Genomic DNA, 16,641 nt, shown 5'->3' with positions numbered 1-16,641 from the left:
GCCCTAGGTTAACTATACATGTCAGAAAGATAGAAATTGAGTTAACAAAAATGGCTTGATAACAAAAATGCCCTTGGTTAACTACACTGACACAAATTCAATCAAATTAAGTTACAAATAAGAGGAAAAGAGGTACAAATCCAGGAGAAGGTTCATGTTCATTTGACAGACAGTACACATTCTAGGAAAGATACAAAGTCATATTTTTTTTACAATGACACAAATTCAATCAAATTCATTCAGCATGCCCTTCAGCATCCTTATCTTCTCCTTGGTGGCCTCTTTGTGTTTGAATAGGTCACCATTCACCAATCATGTACTCAAGCTTCCTTTTCTCATGATTCAAATCATCCCTCTCTTGAATCACTTGGTCCCTCTCCTGCACTGCCTGGTCCCTCTTTCTATGCTTTAACCCTGAAGACCTGATGAATGTTGGTTACTGACTTGTCTGTCATCTTCTTCTTCTCATGTTCTTCCTTTAGATCAGTCAAAGCAAGTTGTGTGCTGCTTAATTGGCTCATTGCATGCTGCTTATCAGCCACCATCTTAGCAAAATCAAGCTTGAAATGCCTCAACCCATTCTCCATCTTCTTCTTCTCTTCAAGAACCTTCAAGTTTTCTTCAGCACTCACAACATTCTGTCTGAGCCTCTGTTTTTTCTCCTCTTCATACATGGTCCATATACTATCTAGGCTCATCTTCAGAGCATCAGGCCACTCAGGGTCAACCCACTCAACATATCTGCATTTAGGTACTTCCTAACAATTTAGACCAAACAAAAAATTCAGTTAACTGCCAGTATTCAGTTCTGTGCATGATGATGAAACTAAAAACCTACTTCAAATGACTTCCTGTTTAACAGTGCCAAATGCAAAAAAATACTAACCTTCTGTGCACAAGCTAGAAACCTTCTGCCACTATTAATAGATTCAAATGCCACATGCTTCTCACACGATCCATGCCCACATCTAAAGCTAGGCAGATCTGTAGCCAAGCCACTCCATTCCTCACAGGAAATTGTGGCAGGTGGCTAAACAAAAGAGAGACATTTGGAATCAATTAACAGAGAAACCCTAGCTGAGAAACCCTAGACTGGGTGGGGAGCACACTAACCTTGCTGGTCACAGAGTCATCTTCAGAAGAACTGGGAAGATCATCCCAGGACACCATGGTTACTGCTGGATGAATATGAGAAGGGGATCTGGTGGTGCTATTGGACAGAGGAGAGAAGGGATCTGGTGGTGTACGAAATTGAAGATGAAAGATGACGAAGAAGAAGGGGATCTAGTGGTGGTGTGGTTGTGGTGGTGGACCAAAGCTACATGTAGAGTGCAAGTTGATGGGTGGGTGTTTGCAGCAGGTGCAAGTACATGCTTGCTTTTGAGTTCAGTTGTGTTGAGAAAGGGGACCTCGGCTGACATGAGTTACAGTTATGACAGCAATTAGTTAACATAAGTTAGTTCAGTTATGACAGCAATTAGGTTAAGTGCATTTCTGTCAACAATTAGTTATGACAGCAGTTCTGTCAGTAATTTCAAAGCAATGAGGATAAGTACAATTCTGACAGAATTAGGAGAAAGTACACTTCTGTCAGAATTAGTTTAACTACACTTCTGATATCAAATACAGTTCAAACATTAGGACAAGGTCTTCAGATTACTGATATATTATCCATTATAACAAGCATTACAACTAAGACTTCATGTTGAGCAAACAACCGTGCCACTACAATGGCTTTTAGTATGCTCAATTTAGAATAAGAGATCTCTTAGAACACCTACACCTACTCATTTAACAACACTTCACTTCATAATTAAGGTGCAACACATCACACAAAGCACTATAACAACAGCCATCAGCAGCTTTAGTAACAGCAAAATCTCTCTGCCTAATCCTAACAGCATAGCAACTTGTGGCTTGGTAGCATACTTATTCTCACTGGAGCTGGCATAATTAGTTCTGCCTACAGTGCCTCTTCCAGCCATGCCCCTTCCAGTTGTGCTTCTGCCTGCCATTGATTCAATCCTCTGCCTCTCAAGCTCTTCCCTCCTGTCCTTAGCTGCACCAATTGCATCTACAGCAGCATCACCAACCAGATGCCTTGTTTCAACTAGATGCATCACATATTCAAGCTCCCAGCGCCAGAAATCACAAGTGACCTGAGAAATTTTTTTACAGAGTGACAGTAAAGTTTAGAGTGCATGAATCAATGGCAGACTAGTTAACCAACTAGTTCTGTGAGTAATTTTGCAACCAAGGACGGTCTAAACTATTGTATTAATTAGAGCAATGACTAGTTAACCAACTAATGGCCTAATTTAATCAGTGCTCTGCTTCAACTACTGTTGCTAAGAATTGACACGGCATGAATCAACAAGTAGCTAGGAATTGGCACTTACAGTATGGTTGATGCACTTGTAGAAGATCCATCCATCGTGCTCATCGGTGCTAGACCGGTAGAACCTCACCTGCTCGCCGCAATCCGGGTACTCGTTCAATGGTACAACAACGAAGCGGCCACACAATGCATTGTGGACGGAGCTGGAAGACGACATGACGATGGGGACGGAGGCGGCGGAGGAAGGCGTCGGCAATGGCTGCGGCGGGGGAGGGCGTCGACGTCGGCAATGGGCTAGGGTTGGGAGGAGAAGAAGAGGATAAGCGAGCGGCCGACCAGGTGCACGGTCGGTCCGACCAGGTGCGACCAGGTCATTTTGCACCCCCCACCCCTCCACCCCCCCGATCGACTAGTATTCACCCTAGGATCGACCAGGTGGTGGTCAAAGCGAGCTGGCAGCCGCTGACTCGGCCAAGTCAGTAAATGCGTACACGAAATCGTACAAATGGACCAAAGTGAACCCCTTGCGTAAGTACTTGAACAGTAGTTAGGGTATTTTGAAGTAGTGGTACCAAACTGTCACCCGGCTCAAGTTTAATGACGTACAGTGAATTTTTCTCTTACATGATTTCTTTTTTTGTCCTTTTAGCTTGCAAAAGGGTTAGATAGAGTTTACAGGCAGTTCACGAAGTTCAGTTCTGTGATTAGAGGTGGATAAACTTGGAGGAATCCCTGCATTCAGTTAGTTAAACCCGGTTTTTTTTGGAAATGGAGGCATGCCCCCGGCCTCTGCATCATGATGATGCATACGGCCCTCTTATTAAAAATCCAGAAAGTAACGTCATGATTGTCTCACAGCTCGCAAACGGAGCAAAACAGAAAACAAAAAACTAGAAAAATACAAGATGGCAAAGACAACCGAAACGGTAAAAATAAGGATAAGCTCTCCAGACTCCTATCCTATTATGTGAACGCCATCCGAACCGGTTGAATATACCCCGAGCCACCATCTCCCATTGGTTGCACCCAGTAACCAAAGGCTCCCTGGAGTCCATAGGAGTGAGTAAGGACCACGTACGGATCCAAGCTATAGCTCTGAAGATAACCTGCAAAAAAGTTAAGTTGTGTCGTCTGTTAAAAATCATATCATTTCTGCAGTTCCATATGGCCCATAATAGCGCGCATATTCCAATCCTAATACGAGCTGCCATGTTCTGTTCAATCCCAGCTAACCACGTCCCAAACATAGACGCAATATCTACCGGATCGTTCTCCAAAGTAACTTGGCAAGTGGGCATTCAATAAATAAATGTTGTATTGTCTCATCCTGAGCACAAAAACAACACCGCGAGTTTCCTACCCATCGCCTCTTAAGAAGGTTGTCCTTTGTGAGAATAACTTGCTTGTGAACAAACCACATAAAGATTGTAATCCGCAAAGGAACTCTAACCTTCCAAATATGCAAAGACTTTGAGAGGGGGCCACAATTAATCAAATCCGTATAAAAAGATTTCACCGTAAATATCCCATTTTTAGTTAACTTCCATTTTGTTGAGTCCGGCATGTCGGAGAGTCGAACTTCAATCAACCTCCGAACCAAGTGCATCCAGGCTGTCCACCTCTCACCCACTAACGTACGTCTGAACTGGATATTCAAGGGGATAGTTTGAAGGACTATACCTACGTACTCCTCCTTACGTTGCACAATATTGTAGAGGGTAGGATATTGTAAGGCCAGAGGCGTCTCTCCTAGCCACGTATCCTCCCAAAATCTTGTTGACATCCCGTTGCCAACCAAGAATTTGACCCTACGAAAGAACATGTCCTTCGCTCTCATGAGTCCCTTCCAGAACGGCGAATCAGTGGGTCTGAAGGTAGCCTGGGCAAGCGTTTTCGTGTGCAAATACTTATTACGCAGGATTTGAGACCACATGCCCTCCGGCTCTGTCTCTAACTTGTATAACCATTTGCCCATAAGGCATTTATTCTTAATTTCTAAGTTCTCAATACCAAGCCCCCCTTGATCTTTTGGTCTACACAGGATATCCCATCGCGCGAGGCGGTATTTCCTCTTGGCCTCATCAGACTGTCAAAAAAAACAAGATCTAAAGAAATCAAGTCGCTTCCGGACCCCTTTCGGAATTTCGAAGAACGAAAGTAAAAACATTGGCATGCTGGTCAGAACTGAGTTAATCAAAACTAGCCGACCGCCATATGACATCAGTTTGCCCTTCCAGCAGCTGAGTTTTTTTTTCAATTCGTTCTTCAATACATTTCCATTCTTTATTGGACAGCTTACGGTGATGAATCGGAATACCCAAATAACTGAATGGTAAAGCACCTAAATCGCATCCAAACAACTGTCTGTATGTATGTTCCTCGCCTTTGGCTTTCCCAAAGCAGAACACCTCGCTCTTATGAAAATTAATTTTTAAGCCAGACAATTGTTCGAAAAGACATAAGATAAGTTTCATGTTTCGTGCCTTAGCCAAGTCATGTTCCATGAAAAGAATAGTATCATCAGCATATTGTAGAATGGACACCCCTCCATCTACTAGATGAGGAACTAGACCCTCTACATGACCATGCTGCTTAGCCCTGCCAATAATGATGGCCAACATATCTGCCACAATATTGAACAGAAGAGGTGACATGGAATCCCCTTGTCTCAACCCCTTATGCGTCTGGAAGTAGTGACCGATGTCATCATTCACCTTAATTCCGACACTACCCTTCTGGACTTGAGTATCTACTTGGTTCCTCCAGGTTTCACTAAAACCCTTCATACGCATTGCCTGTTGAAGAAAAGGCCATTTTACTTTATCATAAGCCTTCTCGAAATCCACTTTGAAGATAACCCCGTCTAGTTAGACCCGGTTAGCAGCTAATAATCATCACAAGGCGGCGGCATTTTAGATATGTTCTTCCCCGGCAGTTCATGTAAATAGGAGGCCGCAATAACTGATGCAACATGTGAAGCTGGATACCGTAAGTTGAGAGCTCGTATCCTGTATATTCTGTACATGGATTTGATCGTTACTCACTTCGTCCCATAATTTAAGAGCGTTTTTTACACTACAATAGCTCGTTAAATACACAACAGGAGATTCTTGTTAAGGAACAAATGAAGATCATCATTGGCTTGCACCATGGCTGATTTTTTTTCAGTGTACCAGTCAGGACTTGTCCACAAGATATGCTAAAGTCCCAGACAGCCAGAAGGGGGAAACCTTTTCATCACTTGTTCCCCTTCTCTTTTCAGTTTTAGATCTTATTGCCATCTTTCATATAGATGTTTTTTAGCTCATAAAAAATTCCAGAAAATCTCTGCCTTGGAGTACATCATGTAAATATTATGTTTATAGCAGCACAGATCGCTGTAGGGTCAACGTATTTAAAAGAGCCACAGAGTTCAAAATATGCAGTGTATTCTGCACAGACAGCATACACCAATCTGTTTCGAAGCAGCATATATAACAAGTTAACCGGTAAAGACGACACAAGAGAATCAAACAAGACACCATAAAGTGGTTTTGCTAGATGAACATCAGCCATTTATAGTAGTGTTTCCAGAGTACACATAATAAAGGAAGAGAAAAACAAAACATGGACTTGAAGCATCCACTGATTCATCACACACAGAGACTTCCGATTATTCGACTTCCACCTGATACAACTGAATGGAGAGAAAAGGATAAAAGGGGGGTGGACTCCTGCCGGAGTTCACCATTGCCGTTTTGTGACTTGCCGATTCTTGCGTACCTCAGGCGACCACCTGGGAGGTCAGGAGAGGCACCGCAAGCTGAAGCGCTCAGCTTTGCGGTTCATCCCGGCCCTGCTTCTGCTCTCATGAGCCATGTAGATGCTCGAGCCATGCGCCTTCCATAGTCGGTAGGGGCTGTGGACAAGAGGAGAGGGAAGGGTTGCCTTATATGCTCGTGAGGCTGCTGATGTCTGCAGGTGCTTTGCCAGGTAAATCATAGTGCAAGCACCAAGAATCTGCAAGGTGGCATTTTAAATTGGCCAGCGTACAATGCATTATTGGAGAAAGGACAATGAGAGTAAACTAAACTTTACTGTGTCGAGTGCTCAATTGCTGGGATTCACAATGATGTCGTTGTTGCCTCGCTGCATGTCAATTTCATCTACATTCTCTCTCTAGAGAAATTCCCATTCCACTTCCAGACCCACTGTTATCAAAAACATTTTATTTACTCACGAGAACAATGTTAAACCTATATTTTAAGAAAGGTAAGGCAGCAGTTGCAATCAACATCCAATTCCAGGGCATCTAGACCGGTAAACTTCGTGAGCATCTCTTTTCACAAGGTACAGATTTTTACCTCATTATCTCCTTGATTTGTCATTTGGTCTTCGCTCCTTGTCCCATAATTCCATTGACATTAGCCTTTTCAGTTTTATCCAATAGCACCTCTAATTTACCAGTTGTGTTTTCTCATAAAAATGTCAGTTATGTAGGTCCTTCCTCGCCAAGCAGTACTTTCAGCAAGCGATATTTCCCAACAAAATGAAATTCAGGAACTGATCATGTGGGCTGAATGTACTATAAAATATAAAGGTAGCCTAAAAGCCTTTACAAAAAGCTGAAGAAGCACACTCCACCTCTAAAGCTATGCCTTTTAGAATATGGAGATAGAGCAATGTGGCCTTCCTATTCAGCCACTACTTCATTCTTATCCGAAGTGCTGCATTTCCCCACCCTGGAGTGTAAAGTACTAGAAAGTCCTCTATCTAATTAAATCGTCTCCCATCTCGATGCTGTTAAAGTTGACATGATCACCAGATCTCAGTTCCAACTTCCAAGTAAGATTAGCACTCTCGAGTCCCACCTGGGCCATCCTTGAATATACATTAAATCCTCAAAAAAAATCAACTACGTATAATCAGTGGACAAGTGCTCCCAGTACGACAGCAAGGAAATCACTACCACCAATCGTGGGGCTCCACTGCTCCACCAAAGTGGGATTTAATCGTTGGCCGCAATCAAGTGGAGCAATCCAATGAACTTTCTGAATGTTCGTTCTTTTAATAGATGGCTGAGGGATGCACATAGTGAGTGCCCTCGCAGAAATGCACCAATCAGTGACGTCAGAGACAACCAAGGTTTGTGGTTCCCACCATAGTGATTGGTTGGTTACCACCTGGTGATGGCCAACGGAACATGCTGTACCTGGTTGATTCTATCAAATCCAGGCAGGCAGGCAGTAGATACTAGAGTTATGTTTTTAACCAAGTTACTTACACTTCTTACCAATGGTTATGTGGGTAATTCCTATAGCTGCTGTAGAGCTGACTAATTGGGGAATGGCTATTATGCGACCAAATATACAGCATCTCCTCGTGGATGAGGAAATTCAAATGCTCAGCCAAACTCAAAGCTTTTGCCTGTTTACTCTTTAATGACAGACTAAATACTAAAGATATGCTTGAAAGACGTAACTTTCATACGAATGGCGGTTCCAGCTGCGTTTGCGTACCTCAGGGACCCTTGAAACTCGTGATCATATTTTCTGGAACTGCTCCTTCAGCAGAGGCTGCTAGGCCTCAATTAATCTTCACCTTGCTCCTTCCTCTCAGCAAATCTCTCTCCAGAGAAGCCTTTCTTGTAGCAGCTTGGAACATTTGGAAACAAAGAAATGCTAGAATTTTTTCATAATATTCCTCCTAGTTTAGCCTCCTGGCCTTTCCTCATTAAAAGAGACCTTTTCCTTCTCTCTTACAGAATGAATGATGAGCAGGCTTACCAGATTATTACTACTCCCTCCGATCCATGTTACTTGTCGCTGGTTTAGTACAAAGTTATACAGCGACAAGTAATATGGATCCGAGGGAGTACTTATTTTACTAAATTTGTACTGTCGAGCCTCCCCTATAATTTTCCGTTCAAAAAATATATATCATGTTCAGGGTTGGAAATTAGGTTTCTCATGCTTAAGGAGAGTAAAACAGATGTATAACGGCCCGTGTTTACTTATCAAGTTAAACTCTGGAACATAGATACAGTATTCTTACCAGACTAACCCATAAATTAGGTTTAGCCATGTAGGGGTGACCCCCTTCACGTCAAAGAATCCCCTGAGTAGCCATTCATGATGAAACCAAAGGAGGCCATGACATCAGCAGATAAGGTCTGGAAAGTCAACTATATTGTCAATTCAATACAATAGGGCTGCAAAGATGAGTAGGATCAAACTAGAGATTTTATGTCAGACAGTAAATCAGATTATCTACAATGAAAATTCAAGCAATAAGTTGTCACATAGCCTCTTAGGTCTTGGGTCTAGATGCTTCGTGCAAATCAGTGGGATGAATCAATACAACACTATTATGCTCAGCTGAAGGGTGGATTAACATACCCACTGCATGTCAGCCATCAGGCGAAGGCCTAAGAGCACAACTAAACCAGCTAGTGTAAGCCATTCTAGCATAATGAAATTCAAGTCCCCTTGGTAGCTAACCTAAACAAACAGTTGTTATTGGATCCTTTTTAAGGAAAAAGGTCAGAAAACAACAAAGGTTACTTAGCTACATAAGACTGAACACATCACTATCTTTATTGTTCATGTTCGGAGTACAGCTATTCTTGGTGGCCTGATGTAGAAACAGATAATTCTTATTAGTGCACAGTTAGTACTTAGTGGTGTCAGATAGAAGGATGCAGGAAGGGAAACCTTAGAGCTTTCTTCGCTTATCATCCCAAGCAAACCATATGATTCTCATTATTCTATTTCTCTGACTTGCCAACCAGCATTCCCGTTTATTCAAAGTGACACAGATCTCATCTTGTCCATTATTACCAAGGTATCACATTCTACTGTAGATGATTTGCCTCTTATGATTTCAGAACAAGTCACAAAAAATTGAAGCATCCTTTGAAGTTATCTTCAAATATTACCCATAGTTATTTATACCACTGTCAAGTACTCCCTCTGTAAACATCAACTGGTCCAGTTTACAGAACTGTTCTGCTCCTATATTGGTGAAAATAATGAAGACATGGATCAATTTTGACATGTACTTGTAGTGATCTAAACGCTCTTATATTTCTTTACGGAGGAAGTACATGTCAAAATTGATCCATGTCTTCATTATTTTCACCAATATAGGAGCAGAACAGTTCTGTAAACTGGACCAGTTGATCTGTTCTGCGTCCTGCCTTCTGAGCCATGTGTGATTAGCACAAAGGCAGGACTCAGAACTTTCTGGGAAAATGCAAACGATAAAGAATAAAGTAGCTCTACTGAAGCGTGGTTTGATTATTGCTTCATGAGTCACTAGTAACTTAGTAAGATACACTAGACTGCAATATATTTTTAACTTATCAGAAAAGTAACTAACAAAACTTATCAGAAAAGTAACTAACAACTTTTTTGTCCTTGTTTTGGCCCGCTGAGGCTGTGGCAACTACCCAATACCTCAAATTTCATCCAAGAAAAACAATGATCCAACACTTTTAAGAATCGTGATTAGCATGTTGACCATACTGCACAGTAGGTTAATATAAGCAACAGTGCATGCACTGGAAAAGTAAAATCGGTAACCATTCCAGCCGTTATCAGAATGTGATCAAAAAGAAAAATAAGAAAGCACTGCATACAGCATACTGTAAGTTTTCAGACAGAATTATTAGTTTATGACCAGCAAAAAGCTCAGTCAGAGGCTCTTCCAGGTAGATGTCTAGATTGTTGCTGAATCATCGCTTCTATGCACCAGTCACCAGATGAACTTCAAAACAGTTTGTGCTCAAATAACATGAACAGATAACTTCAAAGTTTTGTGGAAGCTTACAACAAATACTGATTACTGTGAATGCCTAGCTATAAATTAGACATCATACTACTATAAGCTCACCATTTGAAATAAATTAACATAAATTCAAAGAGCTACCTGAATGAAATCAATTTGGTTCATTCAGGGAATAGGTTGGTCCATGCCATATTGATGCTTCAACTGGGCATAATGATGTTTTACGCCTTAGAGGTTGGGTGGTTGACTAGGTTCTCTGGTTGCCACACACGGAGAAGGCGGTCATAAAATGAACAAGTAGCAATAACTGAAGAATTTGTGTTATGTTCCGCTGCTTCACTAGTCTGCCAATCTGCACCATATGCTAAGGACTCATGCTTGCAATATGTTTCCATTATGGTAGCATCTCCAGCCCCTGCTTTAACAATGGCAAAACCGTTGTGCATGCATGCAGCCAATACTACATCTGCAATATTAGGATGATATTTCAACCTCCATACACCACCTCCTAAATTCAGGGACTTCTCGTTCACAGGTTTCATCATTGATCTCATGTCCCAAACTCTGAGAAATTCATCATAGCTTCCAGTGAGTAGCATATTCCCCTCCAATGGGTTCTGAGCAATGCAACACACACCCATAGTATGAGTCTTCTTATTCCGAAACACAGCATTCGATAGGCTTTCCCGCAAATCCCAGCAACCGAAAGAGCAGTCGTCCGATCCACTGTACAACAAGTGTGGTCTTGCACGATCGAAATAACATGTCCAAACTTCATACTGATGAGCAGTCCATTGTTCTGATACCTCCAGGCGGTCCTCTCTCATGGGAACCACAGACAGTGAACCATCTGATAATGCAACGGCCAGGGAATCGGCATTTTGGTTCCAGTCGACATACAAGCACATTGATGAAGAAATGTTTCCAGCAACCACGTCTGTGAGAACAACACCTGTGTAATTTGGTCATACAAAGCACTTGTATCAGCCCTCAGGATGTACATGTACTTTTAGACATGATCAAGATATTACATATATGAAGTGTTTATAGTTTACAGCTACATCAGTTCCCGGGATCAGTACGGAATTCACCAGGCTAACTTTTTAATCGAACAACGATATTATGAAAAATATGAGCAATGCATTTCGAGAAGACTAGCAGACGAACCCAACTTTACTTTGATCATCAATCAGCAGCAATTTACCCTAGTTATCAACAAATAATGGCAATCTTCCCGGAATATCGCAGCCCACAAACAGCTTGTTCTGAATCCAGATTAAACTACCCCTTTAGTATGAACATCGGCAACCAAAACCTGGTCATGCTAGTCCTAATGAAACGTAGCCTGCCAGCAGATGCTACCAGTTACACTTAACAGTTAACACATGGCCCTGTTTTTTTAACATAACAACATACTGTATTTGTTTCAATATTTGCTAAGATAGTAAAAGCAATAGCAAGCAGCACCTTCGTCCGAGCCGTCTTCATGCTCGAGGCGCCGGAGCACGAGGCGGCCGTGGGCGTCGGCCTGCGCGAGCAGCGGCGCCGTGGGGCTCCACTTCATGTCGAAGACGCCGGCGGTCTCCACCGTGTGGAGCAGCCGGAGACGTCGGGACTCGTCCTCAGCGCCAGCGTCGACGGAGAAGAGCGACACGGTGCCCGCGCGGTCCTGCTGCTGCTGCTCCTCCCCCGCCTGCTCCTGCAGCGTGTACGTGGCGGCCGCCAGGATGTGGCGGAAGGGGCGGTGCGGGCAGAACTCCACCGCGTCGGCGTTGCCGCCGAGGTTGCAGGACCCCACGTCCATACCCAGACCCTCGCTCTCCCCCGGGATGCAGGCGGCGGCGGCGGCGAGGGTGGAGAACTCCCAAATAGTTGAGCTTCAGAGGCAGGGGCAAAAGAGTCAATGGTCACCAGTCAAACCTAGTCATACTACTAGTAACCTATCCTAACTAGAAGAACGTCCGTGCGTTGCAACGGGGCCACATTAACTTTAACAGTTCAATATTATGACATTGGCGACTTTTTTTACCATCAAATCTTCACACACACAGAACCACACTCTCCCTCCCTCTTCCTCACTCTCTATCCCCGTCTCCCTCTCGCTCTAACACACACACATATCCATCTTATTGGGTACGGGACCATAATACATCTATTTCACACATACACGCTAGTGCATAACAATATGGATTATGTGTATTATATTTGCCACCAGAATTGAGGGAATTAATTTCATGTAAATCGACCAGCCACAACTCCAAGAATACGCGGACGAGGTGGTTCGGGTCGGCGTCGGCGCCGTCCAGCGCGGGCCACGGGCCCGCTTCCAAGTGCACGTGCAATGCACGACTTCACAAATATTATAATCAGATATGAGAAATCACATGCATAGAAAAGACATTCTGATAGCAATCTAAATACCATACTCAATTGAATACCTAACCTGGACAACACTCTTATTTCTATGCGCCAGGAAAAAATGGAATAGCAAAGCTAAGTATGCCTACATACGCTCAGATTATATATAAGAATCTTGGGTGAACAATTGCAACAAAGCACTAAGCAGCGATAAATTTAAATAAAAAAAATCCATTAACTATGCAGGCAGCAGGCTTGTTACAACATAGAGAGATAGAAAAATGTCACCTCCAGTAATGTAGCGCAAAGGAGTGGAACGAAGCATGAATGAGCAGTTGCCTGTTCTTCTCCATGTACATGGATCAGCAGTAGAGGCCAAGTATATAAGTACTTGACCGAACTCCACTCTTCGTGTACGGAGAGCCATGTCACATTCTCGCCGCTGCAGCATGGGAGGACGGCTGGTTCACGTGACCCTCCAGCTGGGGGATCCATGGTGGCTGACCGTCGAGCTCGAGGCAGAGAAGTTAAGGGCAGTAGTGGCGAGATCCATGCCAGCCAACCAGGCGAAGAGGAGGTCGTCGGGGAGGGACACATCGGCAAGATCCGGTCACCACGCGACCTGAAGAGCAACAGTGATCTCCACAAGCTGTAGGCCGACGGCGTGCTCCATCCCCTGCGATGGGGTGACCATGGCGGTGGCCACAGCTCCTCATGCTCGCCTCGATCTCGGCGACACACCCTGAGTGTAGGAGGCAGCAACGACCTCGACGAAATCATGGCCTCCATCCCGGAACGCAATCATGTCGCTCTAAATAAATGGATTCAATCATGTGACTCTAATTACTTCGGATTGTTATGTGCACACTAAGCGGGATGCAGTTAGGAAAGAAAATGTTTTCTAATTAAAGTGATTGAGTGATTTAACGTAAGGTTAATTAATTTAGATTTGATTTTTAGTGATTGTTAGTAAAGTATGATGCGTCTTTAAAATCTTTTATTTATTTCCTTAAAATCTATTATTTGTTTCCTAAAGAAATTTGCAATAATGGAAGATATCGGTTGATTTGGATAAGTTAGTAAATTTAGATCCGTGATTGCGTGCACGTTTGGAAAGTGCTGATTTGCAAGGAAAGAGCTGAGGGGTAAATAAACCGGTGAATAAGAAACCAACATCGAAAAAAAATCTACGACGGTTAACCTACGAAAAAAAACCGGACGAAAGTGGTGGGACGAAAAAAAACCTAGAAGCGAGACTACCAACTGCTCCATTAGGAGAGCAACAGTGATCTCCACAAGCTGTAGGCCGACGGCGTGCTCCATCCCCTGCGATGGGGTGACCATGGCAGTGGCCACAGCTCCTCATGCTCGCCTCGATCTCGGCGACACACCCTGAGTGTAGGAGGCAACAACGACCTCGACGAAATCATGGCCTCCATCCCGGAACGCAATCATGTCGCTCTAAATAAATGGATTCAATCATGTGACTCTAATTACTTCGGATTGTTATGTGCACACTAAGCGGGGTGCAGTTAGGAAAGAAAATGTTTTCTAATTAAAGTGATTGAGTGATTTAAGGTAAGGTTAATTAATTTAGATTTGATTTTTAGTGATTGTTAGTAAAGTATGATGCGTCTTTAAAATCTTTTATTTGTTTCCTTAAAATCTATTATTTGTTTCCTAAAGAAATTTGCAATAATGGAAGGTATCGGTTGATTTGAATAAGTTAGTAAATTTAGATCCGTGATTGCGTGCACGTTTGAAAAGTGCTGATTTGCAAGGAAAGAGCTGAGGGGTAAATAAACCGGTGAATAAGAAACCAACATCGAAAAAAATTTACGACGGTTAACCTACGAAAAAAACCGAACGAAAGTGGTGGGACGAAAAAAAACCTGGAAGCAAGACTACCAACTGCTTCGTTAGGAGTAGAGATCATGTGGCGGGGGCGAGCAAACGGACACCGATGGGCACCTTAGCCGCGGCGATTCCCGTGACCGCCGGGGCGACGGCGACGGGTATAAGCCACGCCGGCTGCCGACGACGCCGCCGCGGCTCCGTCGCCGTGCGCTGCTCCTCCGCGGCCGACGAGCGGCAGGCCCTCTTCAGCCGCATCGCCCCCGTCTACGACCATGTCCGTGCCTCCCACTCCCCTCCCCCTTTCCGCTGCATTGGCAAATACGTACTGTACTGACGACAGCGCTGCGGTGCCGCGTTCCTTGTAGCTCAACGACGTGCTCAGCCTGGGGCAGCACCGGACGTGGAAGCGCATCTGCGTCTCTTGGTAATGTGAATTCAGAAGACACCTGGTTGATGGGAAAATTTTGTTTTCTGAACATCAGGGCGAAGAGAGGGGATCGGGTTCTTGATCTCTGTTGCGGGAGCGGGGATTTGGCGTTCCTTCTGTTTCAGAAGGTCGGCCTAGACGGAGAGGTTGGTACTCTACTGAAATGTCGGATTGGCTTCAGGGTTCAGAACTTCAGAATATCCAAGCAATTTTTTGGAGGTTGGTAATCTTATGGCCCAACCTCTCAAATGCCACAGGTGATGGGTGTCGATTTCTCAGGGAAGCAGCTGCAAACTGCTGCTAGCCGTCAGGATCAACGCTGGAAGGCTTGCTACAAGAACATCAAGTGAGCACCCCCAATGTGAGAGCTTGGGAATTCTGAAATTCCTGCTATGTGCGGTTTTGTGAGGATATGCAGAATGTGCTTGTCTTTTGGTCAGGCTAGCAACTTATGTGCTTGGCTAACGATATGCTGATATGCTTTGTTGCAGATGGATCGAGGGCGATGCACTTGATTTACCTTTCACGGACCGTTACTTTGATGCTGTTACAGTTGGTTATGGATTGCGCAATGTGGTTGACAGACCCAAAGCAATGCAAGAGATCCTTAGAGTCCTAAAACCAGGTTGGGTGTACGGTTCAAATTCTGTTTCAGTTCAGCATGAATTCTCATGATTTGGTTTTTCTAGACTGCAGGATCACGAGCATCTGTTCTAGATTTTAACAAGAGCTCCTCAATTTTCACGGCATCATTACAAGTAAAGTTTCACCCCATCTTGCATACATGATACGGGATGAATTGGCCTGTTAAACTTTTCTGACAAAGACCAATCATCCACTTTTCCACCATGACATTGTAGCAAAATCACATGTTGGCTTCATGCCCCATATAAGACTTTGGAACTGATCCTACAATCCTCACTAATTTTTTTTTCTTGGACAGAGTTGGGCGATCGATAATGTGGTCGTTCCTCTGGCTAGTAGCTATGGACTTACTGAAGAGTACAAGTACTTGAAAAGTTCGATATCACAGTATCTTACAGGTTTGAACATAATGTTTCGTTCCTGTGAAAACTTCCATGACAGAAAACATATCACATCATCATGTAACACATAGTGCGTGTCTATGAACTAAACTAGAGTGCACCTAGAAAAAAGAATAAACCAAGAGTGGTGTATCTCAAAACTTGCTACTCTGATAGCACAAGTACATCAACAGACATCTCAACTTGTCCTGATGGAGTACATTTACCATCTATTTCCTTCATGTGCAAAGCCATGACATTATATAGATGTACATATCATTCTGCTTTTTTTAAGATAATAGTGAATTCTTTTGTTCCAAACGATGGAGTGGTATGTGCCATTTCACCAATGACTATGAACTACTTCACGATTTTATCACCTTCCTTTATTTACCTCAAGCTTGTCTTTGTTTATCTGTTGTCCAGGAGAGGAGTTGGAGAAGTTAGCCAAAGAAGCAGGGTTTTCCTCAGCCAAGCACTATGAACTTGGTGGAGGGCTCATGGGAAACCTAGTAGCAACTCGCTGACTATAATTGTAGCAATGAACGGTGATCTGTATGAATTATCTGAATTTTTAAATAATTTATTTTTCTCTGCATTACCGAATATGCAGTTTGGCTGATCCCAAACGGAACCAATGCTTCAAACTTCCCAGCCGTGCATTTCTCTTGCTTGAAGAATAAAACAACACACCTACGGCATGGAAATCAAAACCACAGTTCTGAGATGCAGGCCGTTCAATCAAAGTCATGGTTCTGAAGTGCAGGCGCCACTCATACCGGGTGTGCTGTTCTGCAACTTCTGAGCAATAAGACTGTTAATCGGACATAAAAAACAAGCACCTCCTCGTCTTATTGGTGGAACTGGGA

At 43.4% G+C, this 16,641-nt stretch overlaps 2 protein-coding genes, 1 long non-coding RNA gene and 1 pseudogene across 4 annotated transcripts; 1 reads left to right on the top strand and 3 right to left on the bottom strand.

Moving 5' to 3' along the window:
• Positions 1-225: 225 nt before the first annotated feature.
• On the bottom strand, positions 226-2,555 carry LOC123039294 (uncharacterized; annotated as a pseudogene).
• A 3,291-nt stretch (positions 2,556-5,846) lies between these two features.
• On the bottom strand, positions 5,847-9,385 carry LOC123045986 (uncharacterized). Its single transcript, XR_006421864.1, has 2 exons — positions 6,682-9,385; positions 5,847-6,528 (listed from the first exon to the last, which is right to left on the bottom strand). It is a non-coding gene; the product is annotated as an uncharacterized lncRNA (long non-coding RNA).
• A 677-nt stretch (positions 9,386-10,062) lies between these two features.
• LOC123045985 (diphthine methyltransferase homolog) lies at positions 10,063-12,011 on the bottom strand. The gene is made up of 2 exons (XM_044469251.1): positions 11,573-12,011; positions 10,063-11,057 (listed from the first exon to the last, which is right to left on the bottom strand). The coding sequence occupies exons 1-2, from the start codon at positions 11,907-11,909 to the stop codon at positions 10,327-10,329; spliced, it is 1,068 nt and encodes a 355-aa protein (XP_044325186.1). The 5' UTR covers positions 11,910-12,011; the 3' UTR covers positions 10,063-10,326.
• A 2,388-nt stretch (positions 12,012-14,399) lies between these two features.
• LOC123045984 (2-phytyl-1,4-beta-naphthoquinone methyltransferase, chloroplastic) lies at positions 14,400-16,394 on the top strand. Of its 2 annotated transcripts, XM_044469250.1 has the most exons (8): positions 14,400-14,594; positions 14,686-14,744; positions 14,803-14,893; positions 15,005-15,093; positions 15,239-15,372; positions 15,444-15,505; positions 15,691-15,790; positions 16,199-16,394. In XM_044469250.1, exons 1-8 carry the CDS (start codon positions 14,427-14,429, stop codon positions 16,297-16,299), a joined length of 804 nt encoding a protein of 267 aa, XP_044325185.1. In that variant the 5' UTR covers positions 14,400-14,426; the 3' UTR covers positions 16,300-16,394. The 2 variants fall into 2 exon arrangements, with proteins under 2 accessions (XP_044325185.1, XP_044325184.1); XM_044469249.1 differs by lacking the exon at positions 14,686-14,744.
• The last annotated feature ends 247 nt before the right edge of the window (positions 16,395-16,641 follow it).

The sequence above is a fragment of the Triticum aestivum genome, chromosome 2B (assembly GCF_018294505.1).
Source record: "Triticum aestivum cultivar Chinese Spring chromosome 2B, IWGSC CS RefSeq v2.1, whole genome shotgun sequence".
Classification (NCBI taxonomy): domain Eukaryota; kingdom Viridiplantae; phylum Streptophyta; class Magnoliopsida; order Poales; family Poaceae; genus Triticum; species Triticum aestivum.
Note: the sequence above shows the minus strand (reverse complement) of the source record. Positions and strands in the feature narration are given on the sequence as shown.